The sequence below is a fragment of the Vanellus vanellus genome, assembly GCF_965231255.1.
Source record: "Vanellus vanellus genome assembly, chromosome: 8".
In the NCBI taxonomy this organism is placed as follows: domain Eukaryota; kingdom Metazoa; phylum Chordata; class Aves; order Charadriiformes; family Charadriidae; genus Vanellus; species Vanellus vanellus.
The window spans coordinates 3,198,613-3,215,361 of NC_138913.1; the positions used below are offsets into that span (position 1 = coordinate 3,198,613).

General features: G+C 40.4%; 1 protein-coding gene across 1 annotated transcript in view; it reads right to left on the reverse strand.

Moving 5' to 3' along the window:
- The window catches only part of KPNA4 (karyopherin subunit alpha 4), a 29,298-nt gene extending 22,244 nt beyond the window's left edge, over nucleotides 1-7,054 (reverse strand). The window contains exon 1 of the mRNA XM_082487041.1: nucleotides 6,743-7,054. Within this exon, the coding sequence (XP_082343167.1) occupies nucleotides 6,743-6,811 (69 nt within the window). The 5' untranslated portion in view covers nucleotides 6,812-7,054. The remainder of the gene's footprint in view (nucleotides 1-6,742) is intronic.
- Between the last annotated feature and the right edge of the window lie 9,695 nt (nucleotides 7,055-16,749).

Sequence of the window (16,749 nt, forward strand, 5' to 3'; positions counted from 1 at the left end):
TAGCTTCTCCAAAGCCTGCTAACCTGAGGTATTCAAGAAGAAAATAAAATGAGTAAAATACCTGATAAAAAGACTGCAGAATTATACCAAGCCCCTGATGATCTCTCAAGACTGTTAATTAACCCCTTCCCAATCCACAACTGTTACTACAACCTAACAAAACAAGCATACCTACAGAAAAGCTGTTCTGCAAGGATGTTTCTTCTTGCCACACTTCAATAATGACATTTCTGGTCACAGAAAAGCTGTTGCTAACCAAAAGCAAGACCCAATGTACATTTTTGAGTGGCAGAAGGTTGAATTGCTGGAACACCAACTATAAAGGGGCATTAAGCCATAAAGGATATTAAAAAGTAATAGTTACCATTACTAGGGAGCTCAACAGGAAATGTACTCCAGCTCAGGTGGCAACACACCTTCGGGACAAGCATACATGCATGTGGGCATGACAGATGTACAGGAAGCGGTGAGTGGGATCAAAACAAAAACTCCAAGAAAAAAGCCCCAGACATGCAATTTAAAAGTTTGACTTGAAAAATCATATACGCAGTTTATCAGGCTTAAAAAAATCCTGTAACTCAATCAACACTCTGCTGGAACAAGAATAATGTTCCCCCTGCAGACAAAGGTTGACAGGATCTTGGTTTTAATTCCTGCCTGCTTCTGAAGAGGACTTGCCTACCCCGCACTCAGAAAAGCCTCCACGTGAAAGACAAGCAACCAAAGAAGTCACTTTTAAGAACAATTTACCAAAATAGGGCTCCACTAAAATAATTTTCTGTGTAAACAGCAGTTGGTCAACAAAGTAGTTATTACTGGTCAACCTGTCACTGCTCTTCCCCCTAGGAAAATGCACAACAAGTAAGAACTGAAGTTAGTTCTGTCAAAGAGTCTCACAGCATCATCACCCCAGCCTAGAGATGGAATAGATAATTTGGAGAAACTAAAATGACAAACAGACTCAAGATCAACTTCTGTCGTCTTTGGAAAACAGCTCAAAGGGCAGAAACCTAATGGTCTCTTTGGCAGATGGCACTGCAAAGCCCTTCTGTTCTGTAGAAGATTTGACTTGATTGTTAGACTCTCAGTCAGTCAGTTCTCAGCTTGCATTAATACAACTGTGAGTAGGAAACCAATCTCAACTTAGAAGTTTCTAGATACAGAATTCAGAACGGTCCTTGGAAAGTGTTCCAATTTAAAAACATGCATCACTTCAGTATGAATTTATGTGGTGCTCTCCGTCACTCTATCCTGTTCTTCATTCGCTACATTGAAAAATCAAAGGATCAAATCTATTTCTGTCATCTTATGATTGCTACCCCTCCATCCTCCTTTTTTTCAAATATATTTAACTTAAGTTTTATCACAAGGGGTATTTTCTGACCATTAGTCATTACTGAGCCCTTCAGCTTATCATTAAAATCTTGTGTTAGCTGATGCTTACAGGATCCCCATACTTTCTAGTGTTTTTTCACAACACCACCAGATACAGAAGTGTTCTGCACTCCACACTCGGGAACAGCTCACCTCTACCAGCTCTTTCTAAGTACACCAGCATATACCTGGAGCTCGTGCTCAGCTAGTATATCCTGATCCCTCTTCTACTCTTCTCTGAATCACTGCTTCTCAGAAACTCAGACCCTATCACATACACAGCCTGTCTTTACTGTTTTGCAGGGTGGAGTGGGTTTTTTTGCTATTATAAAATATTTCACTCAAGTAGCTGGGTTTACACATCAACAACAGGAAGGTCTGACAGCATGCAAATGATGGTAGAGCTTTACCTATTCCTCTCATTTTAGTGAATGGTTTCCAAGGCACGTTGTTTCGGTTGTGGAACTGCAAAGGCAACAGTTACTTTAAGGCAGAGCTGCTTGAGCCATCCTTGCTTCCTAGAAAGTTGCTACTCTACACTAGAACCAGTCTGGTCTGAGATTCACAATACAAATAAAAAAAGGGAGTGGGGTGTATGTACAGAAACAGAGTATTATTTACCTCCAAAACATTTTGTGAACTGTATGGCACATTAATTTTTTTTTAAATGCTACTTATTATGGCTCTGTGCACAAACTGCTTACTCACTACACAAGTTACTCAAAGCACCCAGTCTGCAGACCACCACTGGAGAAAATTAATCTGCAATCCAGAACATCTACTACAGTGACCACGGCAATGAACGAGAAACCGTGTCTTGTCCTTCACAGGTATAAAAGGCACTGAACTACAAAACAAGGGAATAACCCACCAAAGATACACACAAGTTCATATTTGGATTTGGTAAACACCCATACTCTTCACATTCCATTTAATCAAGTGATTTAGGCCCTCCTCCAGCCATTACTTCCCTCCTATGCTAATGTTGGGTCATTTGCAGATTGGAGCAATGAAGTCTACTCTCAGGATCACAGATAAAAGTGCTATGGGATTTTTAAAGCCAACGCAATCTCTACAAGACACCACCAGAAATCACATCTCAGCAACTTTTCCCCCTTTAGAATTATAATGGGACTCTCAGTTACAAATAAATAAATAAAAAAAAAATAAGTATGACATTGCACATGCTGCCATTCTAGTTTTTCCTGGAGAAGCTGCGCATGCCAAATAAAATGCCTTACACAAACAAGTATCTCAATATAATTTTTAAATGCCAAATGGATAAGCCTCACCACAGAACTACAAGTCAGCTTAAAGAAACCTATTTTTAACTAACTCAGTCAGTGAAATTCCTGCCCTCCTTCAGTTCCTCCATATTTGAATCCCAAGTAAACTATTTTGTGTGGGATACAGAAAAGGCTGAAAAGCTTCTATCTGTGATATCCAGCATATCTCATAACATTCCCCTGATGCTTCCTTGGTGTTCTAAAACATATTGTTAGCATTACAAGTCCAGGGAACACTACTGGCAACTCTTAGAATGTTGACATCGTTGATCTTAAAACATCTAGATTCAAGGCTGCTCCAACATTCGTTTTGAAGCACCCTGCATTACAATATTATCATCATTCCACATCACGCGTCTCTCAATTACAGAGCAGAAATATCTATTTGACACTTCTCCTGTGCTGGCACTATTAAAGCATTTCTTAATCTCTCACCCAACTACACAGGCAAGTCAGGGAAGAAAAGGCGAGCAGAAACTCATCAGTTTCTTCCAGTATTTCCAGACAAATAATATGCACAAAATATTTTTTATTTCATTTCAGAAAACCTAGCAGGCAACAATCACCAGGAGGAAATGAAATGTTGAATCACCCGGTCAAACAAAACAAAGCAAACAAAAAAAATCCACCCAAAACCTTCTAGTCAAACCCTCCCAGAAGAAAGGCTGCACTCAAGACCCCTAACATGCAGCAGCACTAAACGGCAATTACTCAGAAACAAACTGCTCATAAAAGTATGTCTATTGCAGACACAATGAACAATTTGCACCTATCCTGATCTCTGTATAGTAAAGACCTAGTATTCAATGCCAAGGTCCATGCTACCAAAAGTAAAAACAAATGTTGGAAAGAAAGCTGGGTATCATCACAGCCATACCCACAATAAACAGAAAAAAACAGATCATCTTTTCTTGTTCAAGCAAAAAAAAAAAGCCCAAGTAAAACCTGTTCCTCATTGAAGACACAAGATGAAAAAAAGTCAACTTAACTAGCTTTCCTACTAGATAAGCATTTGCATAGTTTTAGAGAAGAGTCCAGATAAGCACTTAAGTAAGATTTTAGGTTTGGATGTTCAAAACATGAGTGTGACCACTTCTGTGGTTCCATAAGGCTAGCTCCCCTCTGTGCAGTAACAACACTGATGGTTTTTTTTTTTTTCCACAGCTCTAACAACTCTTAAATCTTGGAAGACCTTAGACTGCCACATTTACTAGACTAGAAATCTAAAACACTACATAGAGATACTGCCTTAGTATTAGCTACAAATTATTGCTCTCACAGTACAAATGCTTCCAATATTAAAAAGTTTATTACACACTATTTATTTGAGCAGTACTATAAATAAGAAAAAAGGACAAGGAAGTATTTTATATTTCTGGTCACAATGAATCCCTCCATTCCCAGTGTCACCACCAATCTATCTTAAAACACATGGCAGCAATTGTTTACAACATAACATGTCCATGCATGCATGTTTACCCAATGCTTGAGCATATGAAGGAATTTTGCTAAACATCTTATGTAAAACAGGTGTGTGTGGTTTGATTTTTCTTTTTTTTTTTTCTTCCCCTTTTTCAAGGCCTGAATTTGTATTTTTAAAATCACATGGATATGGACTGGAAAATGAAAGTCCAACTTAACTCATTAAGTATCCAAAAAGCTAAACATACGCTTTGCACTTTAGGAGACAAAATGCAGGAAATTGCCTGTCTTTTGTTAGATATACAATAACCTTCTATGAAGATGTAAGACCCAGAAGGTGAGTACAATGTGACAGCAATGTAACTGTCAATGGAGTGATCTGAGCAACATGGAATCATGTATGTACCATTTTCTTAAAAGTTTGTAATTTGCAACATGGCAACACTTCACAACCTCTAGAAGCATCTATTAGTTTGGGATACACCAAACCTAAAGTGATTTATTCTTTGTCTGCTGAAGGCAGATGGAGGTAAAGTGTCATGGAAAAGAAAAAAAGACCACAGTTTTGTAAAAGAAACCAATGGCTAAATGCACTATTTCAGCAGAGATAAAAAGGGGGGAGGAGTGAAGGAGGTGGGAGGAGGGAAAGAGATAAAGATCAAATGTTGGCTTCCTATGTGAAGTAAATAGACATCTTTCTGCTAAAAGCAGCACAGGAACACAGGTGTTATGAACTAACCGAATACTCATTAGCGACTGTTGCTACCATAGGATATGTGGCTATAAGTGGACATTACCAACATCTCTCACACTAATGAAAAATGTGATGTGTAAGCAGTTAATGAGCAAGAATGAAAGCCATAAGCCTGAGCTATTGTATGAAAAATAGCCATCCATGGTAGTTATTTTAGGTACCAAGCATATGTTCCAGGATTTGTTGGATAGATGTCAATATCTAAAATTTAACATGGCCTAGCAGTGGCTTTTTCACTGTGTAAAAGGCCATTTAAGTGCATCAGCAAATTCAAAAAATATCGAAGAGAATACCTGCTTCCTGATACACACACACATGTTCTTTTTACTTGCACGTGTTCATCTTGAACCTCCCCTACTTCAGCTAACTTACCTTAAAACTCAGTATGTAGGCACCAAAGGAGAGAAAACGCACATGAATTTCAACCCATATTTTCCCATTAGTTCCATTTTTTACTATGAAAGCACATGCTTTCCTATGCACCTTCCTAAAGATGCCTTTCTTCTACAGTTGTCTATTCAATGATAACAAAACAATTTATACAAAAACAAATTAACATGAGGCAAGTAGTTACTTACAAAGCTAACAACCCTATTAGTAAACAGCACAATCACTGCAGTAGTTATTCCCACTTCCAGCATTTTTGGCATCACCAAACTTTGTACATAACTGAATAATAAACTGTTTTATCAATATACTTGGGTAAGTTAAACATTGAGGTGTTATTAACTTCCGAATTACCCAAATTGGAAACTTAGCAGGTGTTTTTATGAATGACTGCAATATAAATGCATCTTTTACTTTTGAAAAAGAAATACCATACAATTGTCTTCACATGAAAGAGTAGAATATTATGCTAATCACAGGGACACATATTGAGGCTACGGAAAAGCAGAAACGAGAATGCTGAAGTCCATTTCTCGATCAGAACCCTGACAATATTACGATGTACAGGTTTCCTCAATCAGCACTCCCGGCCAAGTGTTTATGGATGAGGATTGATACCTAATTTTAAGATTTGAGTATTTACTAAGGAAACTCGAAGTTAATTATCTCTTCTGCTGTGTTGAGGAGGCACCTTCACAGCTCAAATAACGTAGGTAGCAATCCCGCCACCAAAAAGTTTAGAGGCTCTATGCTACAAGCCACAACTGTTTCCACACTTAACTAACTAAACGGTAAAATAGCAATATTTGCCCTATTTAAGAAAATAAAAATTTTGTGTTTTTTTTTTTTAAATAATTATCTTTAGTCTAAAGCGTAGGCAATAACTAATTCATTTATCCACTTGAGTGTCTTACAGCAGAACACCCAACTGGGCCCTAATCCCTGACTCAGGCTTTTTAGGGGCTACTCAGCGCAGAGAGCGATTATTAAGTGCGAGCCAGAAATTAAGGTAGAGCCACGCGAAAACGCCACCGCTGCCGTAGCGAGCACAATACCGCGGCACCACCTCCCCCAACCCCGCGTCTGGACTGAACGACCCCAGATAAGCGCCCTAAACGCCCGGCCCGGCCCCGGCTCCCGTCAGCCGAAGGGCGGCGGGAACCCCCCGGGCCGCGCTGCGGGGCCGGGCCGGGCGGCGGCGGCCGTTGCCCCCTCAGCTCCCGCCTCCGCGCGGCGCCCAACGGCCCGGCCGCGCCCGGCCCCTCTGCGCGGCCTCCCCTTCTTCTTCTTCTCCTCCTCCTCCTCCTTCTTCTTCTTCTTCCTCCCTTCCTTTCCTTCCCTTCCCTCACAGGGCGACGGGGAGCGGCGCTCCTGCCTCTCGGCGGGGCGGGCAGCGCAGGCCGTGGGCCCCGCCGCGGGCCCCTCGCCGGCGGATTAGGAAAGACGCCACACGGCGGCGGCGGTCCCCTCCCGCCGCCATGGCCGGCCGGCCCCTCCCGCCAGGCGCCGCGGCGGTTACCTCCAGGTCGCGGCCTTTGTTCTTGAAGTTCTTCAGCCGCTGGTTGTCCAGTTTCTCGTTGTCGGCCATGGCGGGAGGGGAAGGGGGGGGGGGGGAGGGAGGAAGGTGGGAGGGAGCGCGGCTCCTCCGCCTCCTCCCGGGCCCGTGCCCCTGCCCGCCGGCTTCCCCCTTCCCGGTGCCGAACCCTCTCACGCCTCAAGGCCCGTTGGGCTGCGGTGCGGCCCGCGTGGCCCAGCCGAGGAGGCGCCGGTGCCGGCCTGCTCGGAGCGGCGCTGCCCGCTCCCCCGGCGGCCGATCGTGCCGGTAGCGAAGAACGGCGCCAGCGGGGGAGGGGAGGGGAAAGAGGGGCAGCCTCGCTCTGGGCCGGCCGGCCGCGCCCGTCGATTGGCTGCCGAGCACGAGCCCGGCGGCCAATAGGAGAGGGGAAGCAGAGGGGAGGGAGCTGCGCGGGGAGGTGACGCGCGCGGTGACGGAGCGGGCCCTTCGAGGTGTTTCGGCCCGTTCCCCTCAGCTGCCGCCGCCATTTTGGGTGGTGGTTCGGTGACGGCCGGGTGGAGGAGGCGGGGCGGCGGGCGGCTGTCTCCGCGCCCGCGCTCGCTGTTTTCTCAGGCCAAAAGCCTATCTTTCGCCCCACTTGGCTTTGCATTCGCTCCCCTCAGGGGGCCGGAGACATCGAAGCGCCCCTTTAAAAAAAAAAAAAGAAAAAAAGGTGTTTGTTTGTTTGTTTTTTTATAAAACTGTTCCACTTGCGGGCAGGGAGGGGGTAGCCGGGCTGGTGCGGGAAGGAGGTGCTCGGCTCCCCCGAGCCAGCTGAGAGGAGGGGAGGGGAGAGGAGAGGGCCGGCGGTGGCGGTGGCGGTGGCCCGGCACCGCGCCGGTGCTCGGCGGGGTCACGCCTGTGAAGTTTCTGAAAAGTATTTAGTAAAGCCTGAGCAAAAGGAGCCACTGCAGCTGTCACGTTTGGCACGGTCCGGATTTTAATCCAAACCGCTTTTCTTTACTAGATGTGGCCCTAAGCACAACTGATTTTGGAAAGAGGAGGAAGTAGTGCACAGCAGCAGGTATTTTGGCAGCCTGTTTGGAGACATGGGTAAGCCCTCCTCGAGAATTAACATCATCCATATGCAGATGTGCACACAGGATTCCGCTGTATTGTGCAATATGCTCGTTTATGCTGCACAGCAACTGTGGACCAAGTTCACAAGCAAGACTCAGTGGGAATATTTCTGATCGGGATGATGAGCATTGGGAGCAATATTATTTTTCATAAAGATTGGATTTCATGCATCTTTCTAGTTTCTTAGTGTGACGGAAAGAGGCCCAACTGGCTTATTTGGGTTCCAAATAGGTTGCTGTCATCTTTTGGACTCTGCTATCTCAGAATTTTTGATAGGTGAACGTCTTACCAGTTTGATGATGACAGTCAGGTTTAGTGGTGGTGGATTTTGGCCGTTAGTAACTGCTGTAACTCAATGTCAGGTGATGTAGGTGGACACTGTTTCCAAGCTAATTACAAGCTTTCACCAGATAGGCTTCTCACATTTCAATATAGTCATCAGTGTTACACATGCTTGTAAACTCCCTTGTGGGACTTAAAGCTTCCTTCCAGGGTGCTTTCTCACAAGCAATGTTACCAATGTGTTATACAAACTATGGTGAGCTGCAAAAAGTCATTCCTGAATTTGCACTGGACACACCGGAATGGTGCCATAAAAATTCCATACATGTGCTTTGTTTGATCATAGCCCAAGACATTTTGTTTACACCAAATACTGTGGCTATCAGAATACGTCCCTGTGTTTATTCAGGTAAATCCTAACTATAAAAAAGTATTTATCGGGAACTCACATCAGATAAACTGTTGCCAGAGAATTGTGGCAATAGAGAGACAGTGACTTCAGAAATACAAAAGAAATCTCCCATTACAGAGCTTTTCTGTGATGCAGGCGATTAGACTACAGAAAGTTTCTGGAAAGGTAGAGATATCAACAACTGCCAGAATAAAAACCAATAAATTTACCAAATAGCTAGTGCTTTTTCTTCTCAAAGCTCACTTGGTAATGCCTGTGACATTTGGGCCTCAACTTGTGAGGAAAATATGCTCAGAGTAGTACCTGTCCCTTCCAGTCTTCCAGAATATTAGAAAAAAAAAAAAGCTGCTGTCCAAACCATTTAAGATAACATGGTAAAATTTTATTGAAATGAAGTAAATGAAGTATTGAGTATTGAAAGGAATAGATAGATACACTTGCAGAGCAGAGGGGATGGTAACTTTTTTTCTAATACTATCCAGAACATAGTACCTCTGCACATAATGAGAAGCACTCATGGGAGTGCATACTGCCCTGATCCTTCCTGTAGTTTGTACTGACTCTCAGTGATTGGAAAATTAAGTCAGGAGTTGTGGGGATTCCTCTCTGTTAAGTCCTGTAAGTTGAAAGAGCTCTCATTTCATCAGCGACCTTATGATTTTCCATGATGCTTGTTGAGAAAAGTCAAAGCTGTGATGGGAGATGCAGTCTCCCAAGTGTGTAAACTAAGTCACTCAGAGATTTATGAATATCAGAAAGGAGAACTTCATTTGGTTCATTGTGAAAACATGAAGATGATGATCTTTCAGACTAGGGGCTACCGGGTGTTTTATCTCCAGGAGATTTCTCAGAGGACGAGGCTCCGTTCTAGCTAGAAGGAGTTCTTATCAAGACTGAAACTGTCAGAAGTCTGAGTCACCACATCTGTTGCATAAATGTAGTAGTGATGTCACAGCAATATGGGTAGGGTAAATTAGTCAGGGTTAATTAGTCCTGATGATATTCCATAGAGTTATAGGTACTTATCTACCAATATGTAAAATGTTTTGTTCAAAGCTGTTATAGGTACAGCAACCCCTTCACATTGCAGTATGGATATGCAAAAAAGACTTTTTCTTGACATGGCTATTTACATTTTAGAAAGTAATGCAGTTTGCCCATTTGGTAATGTTTTAAAAAACTACATAGGGAAAAAGAAAAAAGAGCGTCTCTTTAGCTAGTGCTCTTACTTACTTTGGTTGGTATCACAGTGCGGCTGCCTTAAGAACATAGGATATTATAGAAGTACAACCATACCAATATCATACCTTGCTGTTTCAAAATTATTGTATTTCAAATTCATGCTGTCATTTCAGAAGGAAGTCTTTAGTGAAGAAACAAGAAAAATATTAAAATATGTAAGAAGTAGAAATGTGTGAAGTCTGGGAAACAAATTCTATCAGCATGTTCAATTTTAAATTGGTTGGATAGAATTGATATGTAGTTTCTCATTGCTTTTAACTTCTGCACTTGCTGTTTAAGGAAATGATCAGCAGGTAAAATATTTTATGTTACCAAATTGGAAATGTCTTACATTTGCTATGGCTTTTGTTACATTGAGTTTATTTTATAACCCTGTATTTACATCTGAATGGTTTGATTTAACTGAAGTAACTCTCTACTTTTGATTTAATTTTCAGACATATTTTAAGGCTGCTTTCTTTTGTGATTAAAGATTGTGTTGTATGTTTCACAGGGACATGCAAAATCCTTTGTATTTTTGATTCTCTGTCATCTTTGAAATTGCCCTAGCTGAACATACCTATTGTAATCACATAGTTGATATGATGGAAATAGTATTACACTAGCACCCATGCTCTAATACTTTTTGCTGAACCACAGCTTTTTACATAATAAGGGTATGAAATCCAGAGAGAGATAGCTAAAAATAACAAAGGTTTAACTAATAACTATTACAGGAGATGTGAAAATTCAGGATGCAGCACTATGAATCTGTTACTCTGACAGGCTCATCTAGTTGTACATTTAATGTTCAGCTCCTGCTGAGGAAATTATGCACAGGCTGGAGGAAATGAGAGCATTTCAACAAGTAAAATTGTGCTGCAATTTTATCTAAAAATATAAATAAAAGTATTGAAAAGTTACTATTACATAATGGCATGAAGTCATTGGTCTCAAAATTAAAAGGTATTTTACAGATCTATCAATAATTTGCTGGTTAGTTGTAGTGTCACTTCCTTTGAGGAATAATTTTAGTGTCTCTGAAAAACACTTTTGCAGAATGAGTTTTAAAATTTTGTGGCCCCAAAAAGGTTTCTTTGTGATCAGTCTTTTAAAGCACAACTGAGGCTCTGTCTTAGCAGAACGTGGTTATTGATAATAAAATTGGACTCTAGTACATGGGTACTAGCGTGCTACATTCCTGACCGTGTCTTGAGATTATAACTAGTCAGGCTATGAAGGTAAAAAATATATGGTGTCTAAGACCCAACCCAGTAGCTCATGAAAGGAATGAAAAAAACACTTTGCTCCATCACTGCTCTTTTCATAGCTACCTTTTCCGTGTCTTTACTAACCCAAACGTATATATGCTCATCCCACCTCTACCACCTCCTACTGTCACCATGCTTAGCACTGACTCATTATGTAGCATGTGGTTTGGGAAAGGTGGCATCAGAAAGCCAGCACATTCTCTAGTGACCAGAACTGACTCAATGCCCTAACTAGTAACAATGACCTTTTCATGAAGTCATCTCTCTGTTGACCTTCCCTCTGTGTTCTTGGAAAAAGATTGACAGAGACAAGGGACTGAGCAATAATCATGTCATTTTATGAGTAACCATTTGAAAATAGCTGAGGATCACTGAGGTAGTGTTTCTTGGAGAACCCTCCTTCAAATCCAGACCTGTCTTAAAATCACATTGCCACATCATCAGATCTAATGTACCATTCTGGTGTGCATAGTTTTCTTACTGTGTACCTTCATATGAAATATAAGCACATGCTTCGCTCTTGTTAAATTATGTATGTTCGGAGGAAGACTGTCCTTCAGTGGTCTTTGATCTGTACTTTTCATCTGGTATCATCTGAAGAATAATTTATAGTGTGACTTCAGCGAAGACATAATCAGAGATTAATCAAGTGCATTTTGTTTAACTGTAGTCTAATTAATCTGTTTAGCTCTCAGAGGAACAATTACCATGTTATTTTTGTATTGGTTTGATTTTACCTCAGATCAGCAGCACAAATCTCCCAACACTTGGAAGACGAATTTTGAAGGATAGACCAGTTCCTTTCTGAATTCTTGATCTTGTGGCATTGAGCTGTCTTTAAAAATAAAACAATGATATTTTGATTCTAAATTAGTTTCTCCTAGAAGGATATGTTTTGGCTAAATGTAGGTGCCTACAACATGATGAATTATGCATAAAATGCAAATTTTCTTAGGATTATAATGTTCAAACCTCACATGATATATTACAGTACAAACCTCTATCTTTTTATATTTTTGCATATTTCTCAGATTGGAAAATAATAGTATTGCAAATATAAAGATGTGAATTAGGTTCTGCTCACCTTCTGATCCTTCAAGCAATAACAGGAAAGATAGTGAGAGTTGCCTTAACCTCTCATTAAGGAGTGGTTCTAAATTATTTGCTGCTGGCACATGAACATAGAGTAGCTTGAGGTGGTTATAATTTGTGTAGGATTTGAGCTGTGTAGGTGACGTATAGGTGCTAGAAAGGAGATACCATTTGGCAAGGAGGAATTTTTTTGCCACAATACAAGTTTCCAGTTGATGTAAGGAGCCAATTTTGTCACTTTTCAAAGTTTCTGACACAGAGGATATGCTCCATGGGCATTGTGCTTGGGCATATGAAAATTCTGGCTTGTGAAGCCGCTACATCATAGACAGACCATTCTGATTTCAGAGATCATTTGGATCTCTAAAAAAGAAAAAAAAAAAAGAAAAAAAGAAAAAAAAAAAGGAAAAAAGGCAGCATATGTATGTTTGAAATGGCTTTTAGCCACTGTTGTCCCTTCTGTATATGTATACAAAGCTAGATAGATTTGTGTTACAAATAGTTTACAAACAGGTAATGTGTTTATAATTTGTGAATTTTGCACTTGATTATGCAATTAGAAAATGTGTAATTATCGAGTTATCTCAAAAATCTCTTTCAAGGAATATTGTAGATTGATCTGAAATATTTGACTAATATGTTTTGCCCTAAACATACATTTAGGTAAAATGAGTTACTGCAAATGACTTTTTGTAGACAGTAAACCCATCTCCTTAGTATAAGAAACAAAATATTATGTAAAGCTGAGAAGATTTGTGTTGCACATAGAAAAATTCTCATTAATCCTGGGGTTTATCTGCCTTTTCAGACTCAAAATGGAATAGCTAGTATTAACAAAAAAGTAGACCACTGGACTGCTGGTAGGATATTTTATGATAATCTTTCATCTGGTATGCAAACACAGCTATTTGTTTTCGTTTTACACAGAGCGTCTCCAAGTCTGGAATTCAACTGCACTTGCTGGACATTGAAACAGACATATCAAATAATACCTAAACTTAAACTGGGGTCGGCTGTGAAGATTGCGCGAGGTGAAAAAGACATAAAAATGTCACACACAAATAGTAAATACACAAAACTGAGCTTCACAGAACAGGGACTTTATTTTAACAGGGACATTATTACAAAAAGTAACCTACATAAGATTGAACAGGACCAATCCAAGTAAAGCACCATGGTTTTCCTGGGCTGCATTAACCAACTCAAGTTCTTTTGCACTCCTTTTCACTTTTCCCTGAAGTGCTGTGCTGTAGCTCCTTAGCATGAAAAGCCTTTTCTAGAAAGAGCTAAAGATGCCAACAGAATTTTGCTGCTGAAGGAGCAGGCAGGTGGAGGCATAATGATCCCAGAGGCAAGTCAGCACAGAGCCCTTAGCGTGAGCTAAGCAAATCCCACACCATGCGGCAACAGGTCACGAGCAGCAGATGCCACGCTTGTGTTTCAGGCTTCCCCCACTGAGGTGACAACAGCCACAGGCTGCTTTCAGGGGAGATAACTCAAAGACACATTTTTGCAAAAGACAGCACATTTTGAAGGTTAAATCTAGGAGAGAATTTGCTTTCTACTCCCTGAACCCTATTTTTGTATTCAGTCTTCTGTTATGTCAGTATGTTAGAATAATTTTTTCAGATGTGCCATTAAGCACAGTGCCTGTTTTTGCCTCAGCCTCTATATTCTTTTCTGCTGTTTTCTTATTTCACCCATTTGAACTGCTTGATCCAGACAGGATTTTTTTCTCTCTCAGAAAATGTTCACACAAAGTTGAAATTCCTTTCTGAGCAATAGCTTTGTTACTGGTTCTTAATTAGTTGCTCAAATGTGCTTTGCCCCCATTGTATGCCATTTTATAATAAAAGGCTGTTCTCTGAGTATCTGCAGCATCTACAACAAATCCTGCTATCGCTGCTGACATTTCCTTTACTCTTTCTGATGTCTAGAGGCACGTGAAACCAGCAGTGTGATGGACCATGCATTGATGACACATATGGCATGGATGCATGTCATTCCTTTTGAGCTAGAAAGATATTAATACTGCTATCTTGCATAAATTATTAACTCCTAAATTACATCCAGCCTTCTGCTCTGCTTCCCTCCTTGCTTGAAAAAAATATTTATATGCAATCATTTCAGCTAATTTTTCAACTTGTTTTTCAAATTGTTGCCCTAACCTACTGGTTTAACGTTCCTTTCTGATGGAAGCTGGCTGAAGTCCTTTGGATGACAGTAGGAAAAAAAGATCTGGACCACAAACTCTTAATTAAACAGCTCTTCTGTCTTTTGGTTACATTCACTCTCATGCAGGGGTCATTCTCTTGTGCAGTGGGATGCTTGTGTTGTATTCAAAAGCTGTAGAGTTCTTGTACATGTGTCCCCTTTATATTTCTATGTCCATTTAGAACTATTGGTTACACTGTATTCTAGCTTTTTTGTACTCAGAAGAAACTTTATGTATTTATACTTAGAAAAAAATACTCTTTAATTGGAGTGGTACTTAAAAACTCATTCTATAGCATTGCTGTTCCTCAGAGTAATGAACTGCACAGAATTGAAAAAGAAAATCAGCCTAAAAACCCTAAAATGTCCAAAACATAGTAGGATTCAATGCCTTTCCATTTATAACACTTTAATCATGTTGTATGAGACACTAAAATTACTGAGAGATGTTCTTGATCTTGGTTTCAGTGCTGGCCTGTATCAGATGTTAACGAAGCCAAAGGCCTGTTGATGTCACTAGGCCGATTTAGTTTTAGTGCTCTCACTCATTTAACACTGTCCCTCGCCAGCCTTGCTTTCCTGTCGCTTATGTACAGCCTGACTATTATAGATGCCTTGAGGATCTCCTCCAGCAAGGCCTGTTTGAATTTGAAACACCACATAATGAGCATTTTTTTTTCTAGTTGAAGAGCTCTAGATATTTTTCTTTTTCATTTTTTTTGGAAGCTACTGTGTGATTAGCTATAAGATAATGCACAATATTGTGTTTCTTCAAGGAGAGACTGCAAAACAGATCTCCAGATGGTGCAAATTAAAGGTAGTTCCTCTGGCTTCAGTGGCCGTTTGCTGATTCACATCAGCTGAACATCTGCTCCTGTGATTAGAAAATAAACTTAGGGCTCCCACATGACTGCAAACATTAAGCAGGAGGCAGTCCTGTTAAAATTTATGATCAGAGGTTCAAAGCTATCTCTGAAATAGTATACGGGCCTACTTCTCATCTCAGTTATTCTGATTTAATACAACTTTTATACTTAATATAACCTTTGATTTTGGAGTTGCTTTTAATTTACATTTGTGACGTTTTCTACAGTTCAGCCTGTATACATTCAATTTTTAATGTATTAGATCAGACCATCTGAAGACAAATTTATAGATCATGAAATGACTATTGCCAAAAACATTTCTTGGTACCGGAGCTGATCACAAAATCTATCAGCTGCAAATAGCCTAAGAACAGGAATCAGTGGTGAATCAGCAGATTGCGGAGCTGCACTTTCCTGCCTTTGTCCTAGCTGCTCCGCCTTTCAAACAGAATGATTTCCTAATAAAGGTAAGGGAAGAAAATGTCATTTGAGATAAAAAAGTGAGGAAATGATTAGTGAAATGAGCCATTTCAGCATTCCCTGAAAGATTCAGGGATATATTGTTTCCATGCAAAAAAAAAAAAAAAATCCTTCTTAAGAAGCCCCTAGAACAAAGTCATCCTCTGGTAGGACCACTCCCTGATGGCAAGACAGTAACAGAAAACTTTTCTGTCGCAGCTCCTTGTTTTGGGTGAGTTCCATAAAAGGAAAAGAAAACAATATCTGCTGGCAGGCCTGGGAACTTCAAATATTCTGGACTGTGTTTCACTTGGCTGTCTGCAGAAGGGGAAGTCCCTTGCCCTCATATCCTTAGTTCCTCATGTTTTCAAATGGAAGGATGATTCTCAGAGCTGTATTTTAAAAGTTAATATATACAATATGCTTAGGTAATGAAATGCTAGTATGGAGTGTTAGGTAATATGTGTTTCACATTGTATATAGAAACACTAATAGGATCACAAAGCTAGGCACATTTACGGGAGCATCTAAAATTTAAGCTATCTTATTTCTGGCTGTTAACACTGCCAGTAAGCAGATTTTAGCATATAAAATGGCATTGAATCCAAGAGGCATCTTTTATGCAGCAAAAATGTAAATGTCCAGATGCAGATTGCTATTGTCAGTACTGTGTTTCAGGCTAATTTTGCAAGAAAACTAGAATACATAACTGAACAAGGGATTTCTAAAGGCTGAAGGACTGATGTTGAGTAGAGATGTGAAAATACCCTAAGTATGCATATCTCTGTTACGCGTTAATGAAGAAAATGAGTACTTCTGAGCAGCAGCACTAACAAGGCCCATTCTTGTAAGGCTTTCTGACTGGGCTCTCCTTGTTTTTCTGATGTCTGACAAAGGGCAATACTTCTGTTTCAGCTTTTCTTTTGGGAGAGAATAATGGCCACATAATTTTCCTGAAATATATAGGATTTTAGTAGCTTCAAGAACTCTACGCCTCTGTCAGATCACCTAGATCAACTCTTTACTTTAATGATCATTACTTCTATTTATATTAAAATTTTCTTTTAGTTATGA